At 38.1% G+C, this 16,070-nt stretch overlaps 1 protein-coding gene across 1 annotated transcript in view; it reads right to left on the bottom strand.

The window, feature by feature from the left end:
• GLUD1 (glutamate dehydrogenase 1) overlaps positions 1-16,070 on the bottom strand; it is a 40,420-nt gene that overhangs the window by 9,545 nt on the left and 14,805 nt on the right. The window contains exons 2-6 of the mRNA XM_019556059.1: positions 11,553-11,633; positions 8,853-8,908; positions 7,678-7,741; positions 6,144-6,238; positions 1,835-2,014 (exon numbers count right to left, since the gene is read on the bottom strand). Of these exons, the coding sequence (XP_019411604.1) occupies positions 1,835-2,014; positions 6,144-6,238; positions 7,678-7,741; positions 8,853-8,908; positions 11,553-11,633 (476 nt within the window). The remainder of the gene's footprint in view (positions 1-1,834; positions 2,015-6,143; positions 6,239-7,677; positions 7,742-8,852; positions 8,909-11,552; positions 11,634-16,070) is intronic.

Here is a 16,070-nt window from a genome sequence, read left to right as displayed (position 1 = left end):
CCTGCCACTGATGAATCCGTATTGGTTGCCCCTAAGCATGCAGTCCCCTGCTGGCCCCTCATGGATGTGTGCCAGAATAATTTTTTCAAACAGCTTGCCTAGGATCGAGGTAAGACTAACTGGCCTATAGTTTCCCGGGTCCCCCTCCTTCCCTTTTTTAAAGATGGGAACCATATTGGCCCTCTTCCAGTCCTCCGGCACCACACCAGAGCACCACAAGTGCTGGTAAAGCCATGCCAGGGGTCCTGCAATGACCTCGGCCAATTCCTTTAGAACTCTAAGGTGGAGATTGTCCAGACCGGCTGACTTGAATACGTCCAGTCCCTCCAGAAGCTCCCTAACTAGTTCCTCACTAACCCTTGGCCCAGGTGCACCTCCCCTGGGGCCCAAGGGGGGCCCCAGCAGGGAGGTGGCTGTTCTGGTCCCTACTTAGGAAGACGGAGGCAAAGAAATCATTAAACATGTTAGCTTTGTCATCTGGTGTGATGACCAAATTTCCCAACGTGTCCTGCAGGGGCCCATATTACCTGGGACCTTCTTTTTACCTCCTATGTATTTAAAGAAGGACTTCTTATTGTCCTCAATCTGGGAAACTAGTCCTAATTCCATCTCTGCCTTGGCCTTCCTGACTGCCCCCCTACATCCTCAAGCAACTACAGTATAGTCATCCTTGGTGATGACCCCTTCTTTCCAATGGGTGTACGCCTCCATTTTAGGAAGGAGACATTCCCGAATGCTTTTGGTGAGCCATGGAGGCTTGTGTGCCCTCCTGCTCCCTTTGATCCTCGTTGGAATTACCTTCCTTTGGGCTTGGAGGATCATCTCTTTAAGGAACAACCACTCTCCTTGGAGAGTGGTCTCCCTCCCTCCCCCTCTCTCGGCATGACATGCAAGTCAGTTCAGTCAAAATATATATATATTTTTTTTGTTAAAAGTGACATGCTTTAGTAGCTGGCCAAAGGTCTCAAAAGCCCATGACAGAGCTTAGAATAAAATAAAGCTGAAGCTCTTGCTTTTGGGGAGTAGTTCCCCCTTTTTTCAGAATCACGCCTTGATACAAAAAAATGAAGATTTTTATGTAACAAGTTTGTCTTCAAGTGCTCTGCCCTCATTCTTTCACCATTAGTCTCCAGCTATTTGCCAAGTTTTCAGTTTACTTGTTCAATTTGAAGCTCTATGTTTAGGACTGAGCCAATATATAAATTCCAAAGGGCAAGGATGACAGTGTTCTACTGTTTTTCTAAGCAGGCTACAGGATGTTTGCCTCAAATCACTGGTTAACTAGCAAAGTTCAGTAAGGTCACAATCAGGTAGTGCTGTGGACTTGCTGCAAAATGTAGTAATCACCCTTTTACCATTTCTTATAATAAGCACACTGGAAAACAGTTCCAAATGAAGCAGACAGGCCCAGTTTCCAGATTCTGTATCTTAATAGCTCACTAATTGCATATTTATCGAATCCTGCTATTGGAACAGAAGAAATTGAAAAAAAAAAAACTTTAAAAGAACATTATGCATGTGAAGAGGTATTAGAAAATACTTCTCAGTGTAATCCACTACTTGGCAATAATCAGGCTGCTCCTAAAAGTTTAAAATGTAAATTGGAATTGTGGGCCTCCTAAAATATTATGAAAGCCAAAAACTTCACATCATAACTGAAAATATAGGTCACCATTTGGCCCTTCCTTGTCTGAGTAGCACCCTGAAGTTTAATGAGTGCTAAAGTTAATCCTTGATGTTATAAAATGTCACTACTCCTCCACTACTCTAGCAATTTTAAAAACAATGACATTCTCAGCTTTTGTCAAAGTTATTATACATCTCAATAAGTTACCTGAACAGCAAATGTCTTATCCCCAAACCCTGGAGTCATTCCCAAAATGCTCATGTATGATGCTTCATTGATGAAATTTTCAATTCCATGAAAGAGACCACGACCAGTGGCAGAGATGCGCCCATGGATACCACCTTGGCTGATGGGTTTACCAGTAACACAAGCATGGGCATTAATATCCTGCAAGACAGTGAAGAATTCTATGAACTGTATGCATTTCTCTCAGACTGGGATCAGTCATGAACAGCTGAAGTAAAATGTGTTATGAAAGTTGCAGAAGTATTTTTTTCCTGATACATTTAACATTCAAAGCTTTTCCTGAGAGCTGTAATAGAAATGTGGAACTGTCATGGTCCTTCTTCAGCTTCCAGCAAAAATACTACACTATGGTGTATGGCAGGTTAGTACCACAAGGACAGTATCTGAAATAAAGCATAGCTTTATAAAACTGTTGTAACTAGCAAATCTAGTTACACCAGTTGATTCTGATTTTATTTTATGATATGTTTAGCTCACATGAAGATAGGAAGCATGAAGAGCCCTATCAACACATTGCCTGTTGACAAGAAAGCACTGGGTGAGTGAGCTTTCAAGTGAATAATAATATTGTGATAGCCACTGCAGATATTGACAATTTAATCCATTCAAAACCTTAGACATCTTTATATCTTAAACTATTTAATCACCTTTAAACTATCATACAACAGGAAACAATAATACAGTCTTCTTAAAAGCAGACCCTATGAAAAATTTGAAACTTTACGCTCTTGATTGAGGTGATGCCATCACAGGCAATTGACTCAAGTCAAAATACTGACAGCATATGGCACAAACCACACCTTTGTGTTTGCTGAACAGTGGTTTGACCCTTTAGTGCAGTCATATGGAGAAAAGGTAGATAAGAGGCTGCTATTTTCATCTAGAAGGGTTCAACTGCAGCAAATCTGGATTTTGTTTTTTTAAACACAATCATGTCTACTAAAATACATATACTTCTACCCAGTTACCTAACCTATACTATATAACCAAAGTAAGACTTCCTATTTAAAACCTGACAAAGAGAAGAGAAGACAGCATCTGTTTTCCAGTAGTGTTATCTTGCCATTTAGAATTTCCAGTCCAAAATTATCTACATTTCTTATAGAAAGCAGTCTGCTCCCTCTTGTGGTTTGCCGGCTGCAAATCACTTGTCACTTACAAGTATCACTTGTCACTCCAACAGTCTTGGACAATCCATCTGAGATATTACAAAGTTTTCATTCAGTCATATTTTAAAAACCCTGAACTAGTCACTATGTACCCAAACAAAAGGAAAGACCTGTTTATAAATACTGTGTTTGTGAACACAGCTTTCTGTCACGAGAAATGCAGTTAAGGAGACAAGATTTTAGATTGGGGTTTGAGGATGGGGACAGGGGGGCAAAAGAGAGATGCATCAGATCTTTTCTTCTAATTTATCAGTCAATAAGTTCAGTGTTAGTACTTAATAAAGCAATCCAGAAAGTTAAGGAGGATTTTCTGGAAAAGTTGATATGGTAGCTATTAAAGGATTGATTGGTCTGGTAGGAAAGGGAGGAGCAATGGAGAGACGCTACTATTCTTAAAGCCATACATTCAAATAACAATTTAATTTAAATCCTGGCTTCAACATTTTTAGAGATTCCTGACATCTAGAATGGTGCTTATGCTTAAACAAAAATATTTTATTAGATACCTCAGAAGAAAGAAAAATATTTAGCTTTCTAACACTAACCCATAAATCATTGTTAATTTTCTAAGATTCCTATCATAGTATTTGTAATCTTTGAACTTGCTGGATGTGGCACATATTTAAAACAACTTTATTTAGTTTTCTGGCTTACTCCTTAACCCTACTCTCTACTCTGCCATGCACTTCTTATTTCTCTGCTTCTCCTGTCCTTGAAGCTTCTTCCTGCAGATTTTACTTCCTTTTATCCTAGACATTTCAATGGGGGAATCCCATTGCCCTTCTAACTGTTGTTTAAACTCTCCCCTCTCCATTTCAGTTTAAGCTCTCTGAATATACTGGGGGGGAGGGGGGCACCACAGTATTAATCATTTCAGTTCCTTCATGATGGATCCTGTCCATAGATTTACTCATTCACCCAAAAGTCTGGAATGGGTCATACTCCGTTTTCAATCTTTTTACTGTTACAAATTAATTAAAGTTTTGACTTTAATAGTGCTGATCTAGTTTTTCTTCTGCTTTTCCAGGAGCTCATTCTGCATGGGTCCAGTGGTTCTTCAATCATCTCCTTTACTTTTGTTGGTTTCCTCTTCCCTCTAAAATCTAGTCTCAGTAGTTCTTCCCTCAGACAGCTGCATTTATTTTGATTTAGATTACTCATTCTACCCAACTTCTCATCCAAAAAGATGAACCAAATCCAATCGACACTACCTGAGCTCTGCAGGTCTAATTTAAAAAAAAGAAAATATGCTGCATAGCTCTAGGGGAAGAAGGTACCATTGTGCTGACTAAGAATTACATTTTGCAGTTATTGATTTCTGCTCTCAACTGTACATTCATTTTTACAGAAGTGTGCATGCAACACCTCTGCAGGGACTGGTACAAGTTGCATCTATGGAATGGGAAAAAGCCAAGAAAGCCGGGGGTCAACAGCTGTCTAGGAGCAGTCTACCAAATTAACAGAATTATGTCTGAAGGTGGGCCACTAGTTCTGATCCAGCAGCCACTGCTGTAGCTTCCTCTCTACCACATTGCCATTGATGTCCCAGCCTCAAAAGACAGAAATAACCCACAGGTTATAGGCTGCCAGCCCATACTCTAAACATTTTATTTTTTTGTATTGGTGTTTTTACCAGTTATCAGCCTGAACTAGTGGTTGAAACCAACACTTTTTTATTGAGATTATAAAGATGTTATTCAAGTCAACCTGAATGCAGTACAAGTGCAGAAGGCTGCTGCTATATTTGCTTTCATAACTTCTATAAAAAGAGACAGATTGTGACACTAAAGAGGTATTTGGAGTTACTGCAGAAACCAAAGTGAAAATTCTGTATACTCTGCATCCTCCCAGTGTTACTGAAGCCCGCTCTAAGAGTATCGCACAGCCCTGGCTACAGCCCAGCCTGTCCTATGTAGGTCTGGGGAACACATGCCCCCCATACTCTCCCAGGGTACAAGCAGTGGTGGAGACACCTTTCCCTCCCCCCCACCATAAGCTACAGCTCTGGCCCCACTTTCACCTGCGCCCGCCCTCTCCCTCACTACAGGGAGCACTGACTTGCCCTCCAACACCCTTTCCCTTTCCCCTCCCCCTACACCAGACTTACCAGCTGCAGGGAGCTCTCCACGCTGCTGGCTCTGCTCCTTGCTGCCTGAGTGCTATGCTGCGGCTGCACGTAGCACAGGCATTTACTGGCCAAATTATCAGCCCTATTGGGCCAATATCCAATACAGCCAGTTTTCTTTATATCAGTACTGATCCGATATTGGACCGATTATTGGTGCACCTCTACTTATTAACCATTTGTAAGTCTCAACTGAGAACTCAATTTTAGAAAAATTATTTTAATATCGTGTTCAAATTTGAAGGACACAGTGATTTAATAATTTATAAAACTGCCTTATATAAAATACATGGTCTTTGAAGAGACAGAGTATTATAAAAATCGGAATGTTTAATAGAGTCTTTTTAAAGAAAATTATTAAGCCTAAAGGCTAACTCAAACTAGGTAAAAAGCAAAGTTCCTATTTAAATATAGAAGTCTTCTGAATTAGTCACTTTATCGTGCTTTCTTATTGCTTGCAGTGTTGCTATCTTGCATTTTTACAAGTATATTCAAAGGTTTACTAAAGATTTAATTACAGACTTCACTTAAAACTTTGTTTTGCAGGTCTTTGTTTTTAAATGCTTTCGTAAAAATGCACATTTTCCAAAAAGAACACCAGTTGCCAACAGCTTAAGGCAGTTTAAATAGTATCATGCTACTTTCTTTATGACACACAATATATAAGGTGTCAAATAATGGCTATAGCTGCTTTTCCTTTGAAACTGGTCATACTAGTGTAGACCACTTTGAACATCTGATGCTTAAAGAAAGTCATTAAGCTATTTTTTCCAAACCATGACCTAAAAACCTCAAATCAATTACAGCTCTATAGTTTACATTCATAGATTAAAATTAATCATAGATTAAAATTGGTTTAATTAAATAAACCTGGAAGATTAGGCAACAGGGTGACAAATCTCTAGCACAATGTTGGCTGGGTTTAAGCAAAGAATAAAGAAGCTTTTTCACATCTAGGAATCGGCTCAAAACTTACATAGTGTCCTATAGTATTGGCATAGGTGTCTGCAATCCAGGACATCTCCCTCTCCCCTGTGCTCATATCTGGAGCAGGTACATCAATACCAGGTCCTGTTGGCAAGAGTAAAAACATCTCTCAAGAGTCAAGGACAAATCATCTTCAAATCTTCTACATCTCTTCTCCATCGGTTGAGAGGTGGAAATAGGTTTCTAGCCAGAAAGATCTACTTTCCTAAAATCCCATTTAAAGCAAATATGCTCACTTTTGACTCAATATTCCATTTCACACAACATAACATGCACCTATTTCAGAAAACTGCCAACAAACTATTCAAATCACTAAAATAGTCATTAGTTAAAATAGAGAGATAAGTGTCTCAAGCACGTATTTGTATTTTTGTTTAAACATTTGCATGTAGATCACTGTCCATGTCACTGATTTATACTAGTATTACATTTGCTTGTTCTACCTTTAGGAACTTGTCTATGTAATTTCATTTCTCTTTCATTTTGAAAATGTACATTTTCTTGCTTGAAAAATATTTAAGATTGGCTATTCTAAATACTGTTATCTAGTTTAACTAAATAACTTTTCCCTCTATTTGTTCCTTGTTCATCATACCAGAATAGGACATCACCTACTTATATAGAGTATACATCACCTACTTAAGAATGACAGGTACAAAATAATGCATTTCATGAAAAATATTCCTAAATGCACCTCCATAAATCAACTGTAACAGGTAAATTAAACACAGCCTCTCCTACAATAAGTCAGTAATAGAAGCATTTAAACTGTTAGTGAAACCAGAACAAAAGAGCACAACAAACCAATCAGAATGTCAAAAATTATCTGTATACAAGCTTGACTCAAATCAGTGAACAGACACAGCTGTCCCTACATAGAGTGAAAAACGGAAGATAAATGTATAAAGGGACATTTATAGGGATTACACTCCTGACCTCTTAAGTAGAAAAGATCTTTATCAAATGCCTTATTCTTCACCTTGGTTCTTAGGAAATCAAAAGGTTTGGGCCATGCAAAAGTACCCTAATAACTTTCATTTAAAATGGCCAAGTATTCCAGAACAGTATCAGGTCAAGTAAGAACTCCAAAGAGTGATATGAGAATAGCTCAGATATTCAAAGAATAAGAATAAAATGGAACACCCATTAATATCACAAAAGCTGATGTGCTATGGTAGCCACCTCTGCTTCTTTTGAAACTATCAATGTGGTCCCTAAGAGGTCCTTAAGTACTCATATCTTATGGGCACAGTGGAGCAGAGTCCCTTAATCCCTGCTACTTAGTCAATAAGAAGTCAGTATAAGAAGGCTGCAATTTGATGTACACAGCTAGGGTCAGATGCATTACAGTAAGCAGCCAGAAGAGAGCTTAGATAAGGGTTATAGAGCAACTGGTGAGTTGGCAAGCAACAGGAAAACAAAACAGAGTTCCAGGAAGAAAAGGGTAGAGCCAAATGCAGTTGGGCAAAACAGGCTGCTCAGTTGATTCAAAAGTTTTTACTAGAAAAAGCTGCATTACATACCAATAAATCCCTTCTTTGCTAACTCCATCGTAAATCTTCTTGTGATTTTTTCCAACTCATTGTCCTATAAATAAAATGAAACAAACATCACAGGTTATTAGAGTTCACCAAAGTCAGCCATAAATTTAATATTAAGTGTAATATATTAGTTTTTACAAGAAAAAGGGTGTTTCATGGATTTATAGCTTTTATGCCATCTGCTTATTAATGGTCTTTTTTTGCAATTTCAGTGCTGTATCTAAATTGGTTTGAGGTAGTACCCAATCTTCTCTCTTCACATATTTCAACTCAAAAGGAAGCATAAGTGAATCAGGACAGTGTTTGACCAAACTTCAGTTCAATGTTTAAAGTAGAATAGTCCTATAAAAATAGTCACGTATAAGAACTGAGAGTCAACAGCAATATCTTTCCTGATTACAGCATAATTAACACAAGACTACAATTAATTCATGCAATTCCTTGAGTTTATTTTTAAATTTAGTATATACAATACATGAAATTATATCAAATTATATATAACATTTGCTTTCATTTTTGGAAGCTTGGCTATAATTGGCTTTGATTTTAAAAAGTTTGCTAGTAAAGCCACACTAAAGAAATACTATTATTTAGATTTATATCATAACATGTCCAGGAGGGCTCAGAGCAGTTTACAATAAGTGACAAACCAAAGCAGAAGATTTCCCAAATTACACCTCAAAAACTGACAACTCTACCGAACTCCACTATTACCCTTAAGAGCAAACCTTCTAGCCAAGTCCAACCCTCAGACTTGAAAACAACTGAAAACTATTTTGAAACCAATAAAAATGATCAAACTACTTCTCTTAAGTGAAAACATTTTCTCAGAAAGGTGATACTTAACCCTTACTAAACAGCATCACCTGGAAAAATTTTAGGCTCCAAATTAGTATCAATGACTTCACATTTCAGGAAAAGATTTAGCTATCTAAATAATCCATGTATTTGACTTTTTATATATACATTACACAGACCTTAAATACAACATTGTTTTTGATCCAAACTTGGCCATCCCAGGCATGCAAATAAGCTTAATTTAATTTCTTCAGAGTGAGAAATGGATTTCAAAACTATCAATGCTGCTCCAGAGAACTATGAACTGGTTAGCCTAACCATTCCAGTAAACTAAGTGTACATATGTAATTTAGACCTACTGTATAGTTTTTAGGATTGATCTTAACACCAGCTTTTGCTCCGCCAAATGGCACATCTGAAATAATAAAAAGGAAAATGATTTTACTTGTCAAAGAAAGAAGAGAACAACATCAGTAAGACTGTACAGAAAGTGTGTAAACAAAGATACAAATATACACATTTGAAAATTATCAAATCTCTAAACAATATTACTTTTGAAGTTGAACCTTTGCTATATCCACAGCACAATTTCACAAATAAATTCACTAATGTGTAGGTTTGGCAGGATTTGATTTTTTATCTGTAAATGCTGAAAAACGCTAATTTTACCTCACACTCCCAGACTGACAAAAAAATATTTCCATTGTTAATAATCAAAGTTTAGAGCAAGGGGATGTAAGAAAAATGATGGCTAATGAAGTGGATGATGATAGGGAAGCAGTCCTACAGAACAGTTTGGACTACAACTCCCAGAAACCCCAGGGGGACTGGGAACAAAAGAAGAGGATGTGACGAAGCAGAAGGGAGGGAGCTACAGGGAAGTGGAGCCAGGACTGATGCCACTCAGCTGGTGGAAGTCCTACAGTAGCTGTTTGTCATGACAGGTGGTTAAACTGCACTATAATAATAGTATACTGTTATTACTAAATCATCTACCCCTAGTTTCATGAAATCCTGAAAAATTAAGTCGTTAAAAATAGAAATACATGCTTAAAAATAAACATTGATATTGTCTGTTGAAATGATAAAAAAAAAAAAAAAAAATTCATCAAATTCTTCCAATCCTACTAATGTCAGTGAACTCCTCTGTTCACAGGAAGGGAATATTTTCCAATCAGCTTGAAAAGGATCTTTAACTCAGGAAATCTAGCCTACTTCCTCTAGGTTCTGCTACAACATTTTTGTTCAAACAGGAACTTCTACCTCTTTCACACCCCCATCCACTCAATCCCTGATCAGAGAGAGGTATTTAGTCATGTCAGTCTGAAGTTAGGCCCAATGCAAAGTACGGTTTCACTCTATATACTAGTGGTTCTCAACCTTTTTAGACTCAAGGCACCCCTGGGTACACTCAAGGCACCCTTTGGAAAATGCCAGGTCTTTTTTTTTTTAAACTACAGAAACATAAAAGAACAATTCTTCTGCTGCAAAGAACTCAGAAAACAAAAAGGTCAGAAAATGTTTTTAACACTACGGGTTCCTATTTGAAATCCCTGGATTTATGTGAACCACATTTACACAGTTTAGCAGTATTAACATTGTGTAGCATCCCACAACACCCTTGAAAGGATCTCAAGGCACCCTGGTTCAGAATCACTGCTATGGGCTAAGCCTATAGATTAACCCAGTTATAAGGTGCATCTAAATCCGTGAAGTTTCCATGCAATAATGACATCTTAAAAAAAAGAAAAGAATATTTTACTGAATGATATACAGCAGGTAAGCTGAATCTGGAGAACTGAGTATTATTCAAACATACGTAGCAGCGATAGCAAAGGGCAACATGCTACTTACACATGTGTCAAACGTCCAGCCCCACAAGCTATCAGGTAGCAGAGAGATGGCTTGTGGGGTTGCCTGCAGGGCCAGAAATTTGGTGACTGGCTGAACTGTGGTTACTACTGCTCCAAGAACTGCAGCAATTAGCACTGCTGCTGCTCAACTCAACCCCAATTTTCCAAACCCTCAGGCAAGATGGCATGGTTTCTTTGATACCCCTTGTATTACTTATACTATGGTGTAAGTGATCAGAATGATCTGTGGCAGATTTTATACAAAGGAGAATAGTATCTCAGATTATATCAAATTGTGGGGCAAAATTAACACACCAGAGAGTAAGGAACAGATCCAGGCAGATAGGTTGGAAAAATGGGCAGAACGAAATAGGATGCAGTTCAAAGACAAGTGTGAAGTGCTGCACCTGGGCAAAAAGAACCACCAACACACTTACAGGCTAGGGGATGACCTTCTCAGCAGCACAGCAGCGGCAAGGGATCTTGGAATCATAGTTGATTCCAAGATGAAAATAAGTCATCAATGTGACTAAGTGATCAACAAGGTTAACCACACTTTATCATGCATTAGCAGATGCATGCTGAACAGGTCCAGGGAGGTGATGCTTCCCCTCCATGAGGTACTGGTCAGGCCGCAGCTGGAGTACTGGGCATGGCACTTCAAAAGGGATGCAGAGAATCTTGAGAGGGTTCAGAGAAGGGCCACTCATAGTCAGAGGCCTGCAGGCAAGGCCCTATGAGGAGAGACTGAGGGACCTAGATCTCTTCAACAAGGCTGAGAGGTGATATTGTGGCTGCCTATCAGTCCATCAGGGGAGGGCAGCAGGGAATAGGAGATGCTCTATTTACTAAGGCACCCCCTGGACTAACTAGGAAAAATGGCCACAAATTGATAGAGAGCAGATTCAGGTTGGACATTAGAAAGAACTTCACAGTAAGGGTTGAAGAATCTGGAATGGACTTCCAAGGGAGGTGGTACTCTCCCCTACCTTGGGGGTCTTCAAGAGGAGACTGGACAAGCACCTAACTGGGGTCGTCTGACCCCAGCGCTCTTTCCTGCCCAGAACAGGGGATCGGACTTGATGACCTACTGAGGTACCTTCCAACCCCAACATCTATGAATCTAAACATTTAAAAAAATTAAATCACTCATATCTTAGTATGAAGTGAATCCCAGCTAATCCAATTAAAAATAATGTCACTTACCAACCACAGCACATTTGTATGTCATTAGAGAAGCCAAAGCTTTCACTTCATCCACACTAACATCCATGCTGTAACGAATACCTGGGAGGAGGAAAAGGGATAAGAATTATGAAATTACTTTGTAAACAGCAGCAATTTAAATTATAACCATCAACTGTAGGCCACCAACCCATTGCATGTTAGCAGGTACTGTACATTTTGCCTGTCAAGATGCCAGCAAAATGTACAACAGACTTGAGATAAAGAAATAATATTTGAGCAGATAAAACATGGGATTCTCTTCTTTCATGTGAATAACTAACTTTCTGATGATAATTATTTTTTATATGGTTAGTAATTGTGAGGGGATGCTTACATGTCAAACACTTAACTTTGGCAAGAAAATAAACTATGTGCTTTGAAAGGACAAACAGTTATGGTAAATAACTCGCTACACTATTCGTTGTACATAAGTTATAAAGCTGTCAGCATCCTACTAGATTCTTAAACTTTGCCACTCATTCACTACTTATGTAAGATCAAGTCATTGCAAGTAAGAGACTTTTACAGGAAGAGGGAAAGTAACACAAAACAACATGTTAAACTTGCAGGCAGTTCAAAATGAGGTGAAAACTGATTACTCTGAATATTTTAAGTACAAGAACATTAATCTTTCTTCAACTGATTGACTCTTAAGGCTTTTCTGGGAAACTATTGTGACATCTCTCTGATAACTGGCAAGCATGAAGAGATTTAAAATTTAAAACCAAATTTAACGCATCAATTGTATAGATCATTACCCGATGGCAGTAACAAAGTAAAGCTAACATTAACTTTTAGTCACCCCATCCTGAGGACAAAAAAGGAGCTGGACAGAATGTAGTTTAGTAACTGTGCAAGTTTAAGGATAGGTCTGGTCCACAAGGGTACTTAGATGCATATGCTTTTGTTGATCTGGGCCTTAGTATTGACAAATGCATACAGATAACAGCAATAGGTTGCATCCAGACAATATTAACTATTATCTAAATTCTTCCCACACTGCTAGACAATCTTACTGGAAGGTTAAAATTTATTCTCTACCATAGTCCTAAAACTCTTAGGAACAGGCCATGAATTGTATCAACTTGTATGCCGGTTGGTAGCAGGCACAGAGTGTTCGTTAGAAATTAGAATAATGGTCCACATATGTTCTTATACAGAGAAGCACAAATCTAGGCTCTCAGAAGTGAAAGAGTGCACATTATCCCAACTGATGCATTGATCTGCTAATGAAACCCATTCCTGAATGCAGTGGAAGTGATCCCAAGTCTACAAAGAAAATGAGTGCTGCTCTAAGCTGGAAGGCCAAAACTCTGCCTCTTACGTGAGCATACTGCTCAATAAGTCCAGCAGGCAGTTCAAGTCTGCACTGAGCAGAATTTGAATTTAGTGTTTTGTCTGAGAATGTATCGAGAGACTAATAGTATGCAGTTTTTCCATAATGAAGCAGTTACTAAAATGGTAAATTGAGACTTGAAATAACACCAGCAGTTTTAAACAGGATATTTTCACATTAGAAATTGGAAATGCAACACATTAGAACAATAACGATTCAGCCTTGAGGTAGAACTCACAAATTCTTGATCACTCCCTACACTAGCTTCAATCACTCAGTATAAGGGAAGTGGAAGTAACCATGCTCTCTTGACCGTACCTAACCTGGCATGAACCCTATGCCCAGTACGGACTGTTCTGTCTGGGGCCAAACATTGCAGCTTCGTTCTGCTGACATGCCATGACTGTGGGGCTCCCCTTCCAACCATAGGCAGGCTAGAAGTGCCTGAAGCCATTACAGAACTCAGCCTTTTTTATAACCACGACATGACACATCTCTGTTCCGCCTGCACTAGGTTTACCAAGCATTTTTACTACCAATGTGGGTCATTAATATTTCTGCAGGCACACAAAATGTTCTGTATTAGTAAATTTGGTCAAAGCCACAACAGATACTCTGTACCTCAGTAGAAGGATATAGTGCCCGGGAAATGCACTGTCCTTGTCCACAGGTGTTACAATTGGGGACAAGAATTCTGGACACACTTAGACAACAAAAAAGCCTTCGTCTCTAAAGGCAAAAAGAGAAATAGAAGCTAAATATGTGGCTTATTTCGGTCTTTCCCCTTTTTCTGGCTAGCACAGCCAGAATCTGTTGATGTGAATTTTTCTAGGACCCATAATATATGAAAATAATAAAATTCACTTTAATTTAAAAAGGTTCCATATCTTGCAGGTGTTCTCAAAAGCATTTTTAAAAAGTGTATCATACAAACAGTCCTGTCAACTACCCACCAACACATCTCCCATTTGCAACCACACACTACATACATAACCCATGTGTTGATACTCATATGTCCATACCAAATTTGTTTCTAGTGAGGCTTCTCAGCAACTCAGCTACTGCACACACTTTTTTTGAAAGGGAAGTTTCCCTTTCAAAAAAGTTAAAAGCTCTATTTTTCTTACAGTTTCACTATTAGACCAAGAACTGAGCAAGAATTATTTCAACAGATCTCTCAGCATGTTAGGAGCAAATATTTCTTCTCTCTTCAGAAAAAATAGAACTGCTAATTTAAATTACCCTTTGTTTTACTCACTATTTAAAAGCGGCCATTCTAACCAGAGATTCACCTGCTAAAAGTATTTAATACTGAAGTACTGGGCCTGAACTGTTATATCGAATCTATTTGTCACCTGAACAGCTGAGAATAATCATATTTAGCTACATGCATATTAACAAATATTCCTGAAAAACATTTGAAATATTCAAATTGCAACAGAAATAAAATATTGACAGATCTGGAATAGCTAGAGCTTTTGATACGGAAAACAGACAGGAAGTTTTAGCCTTGTGTTGAACAGCTAAGATCAAACAGAAACATGCAATTGAGAATTAATCATAGTCTCTACAGGAGGACGCAAAAATAAAATTTTTATTTTTGTTCAAAAATAAAATTTAATTTCTGTTCTATTAGGACTTCAATGCAACCCAGTCTGACAGCTTCCTAATTTGGCAGGAGGGTCTAGTTTAGACTGGGAAACAGGAAGCATTGTTGTGCCTCTGTAAAGCCCTTCTGGGACTACAAATTCCAATTCTCATAACTTTATTTCAGTCTGAAATATATATAAACGTAAGTAAAAAAAAACCCAGCAAGTTTGCTGACCTTAAAAGTCAGTTAATTCATAGGTAGTAAAAGCTACTATGCACAAGCTGCAAACCCAATTTATGCTTTTTGAGTTTCGAAATCCTACTATTTTTCACAAAATAAACTTTAGAAATCTGAGACAAACTTGAACAAAACAGTTGTTTCTAATGAAAGTCTCCAGTTACAGGATGACTCACTAGCATGGAAAATACTTTCCACTAGAAGAGACTCACATATTCTTGTTTAGGTTGAGAATTTTCTCTTTCTACCACACCCAAAATAAGTTAAGCTACACTTCACAGAATAAGAAAGTTTTCTCCCTTTCTATATATTAGGTAACAGCAGCCTTTTAATTTTTTTAAAATTTAGATTCAGCTTTTAGACATTTGTATTTAAATGATACAAAAGTAGTAACTACATGTAAGACTTTTTGGTTTTCTGGAATATTTGGTGTCAATGGAGCTATTTTGCTCAAACTACAGAGCAAGATCCAGTCTGTACCCAGCCTAGGTCAGAAGGGATATGAAAAGAAAAATTTTATAGGGCTGCTACTGCCAGGTGTTCAAAGAAAAGGCTTTGATTTTAAGAGAAAAAAATCAAAACTTAGCTGCAGATACTAGACTTAAGTGGGTACAGCTTATAGAGTTAAGAATATTGATATATATTTGCTTAAAGGGGGACCCCTCCCGCAAAAAAACCAGAATTGAGACACTAACAGACTAACTTTCATATGTAAAGAAATCATTACTTTTTGCACTATGCCTGACAGCCTGGAAACATTTATTAAATGCATCCATCTGCAAAACTGATAGATTCAGAATATGCCCAAGGGCCTTGCATTTGATCATCGCAGAGTATGATCTATAACTTAAATACTCTTCCATCTACTGTACACCAAGTACTTGGATAAACAGAAATCTCAAGAACAAACAGAGCCTTTCTAGTTACCATAGTAACACTTCTCAGCAAAACATTCAATCCGCTACCACCCCTGCATTAAACATATTCTAAAACTCAGCTGGTTTGGCATGAGATCACCACAACTTGAACTATCCTTACCTTTGTAAATCATTCACATCAGCTTCAGGGTTTTGTTTTCAACAACAACACATCTCCCTCTCCCTTTAACTGTTATTACACCAACACATGGCGTATCTGTTCTGTGTACTTTTGCAAAATACTTATGGACTATCTTGATCATACAGCTGTTGATAGAATGCAGCCCATGATTCTGACTTTCATTCCTGATAATTCACATTTTAACTTCATGTTAACAACAGTTGCTTGACTGCTGCAATACTCCTGTAGGCTACTGACTTAGAGAGCCAGCCCAAGGATAGGGAAGAAAATCCCA

This window comes from Crocodylus porosus, unplaced genomic scaffold (genome assembly GCF_001723895.1).
Source record: "Crocodylus porosus isolate Cpor-Errol unplaced genomic scaffold, CroPor_comp1, whole genome shotgun sequence".
Lineage (NCBI taxonomy): Eukaryota > Metazoa > Chordata > Crocodylia > Crocodylidae > Crocodylus > Crocodylus porosus.
This window is presented reverse-complemented; position numbering and strand designations above follow the sequence as displayed.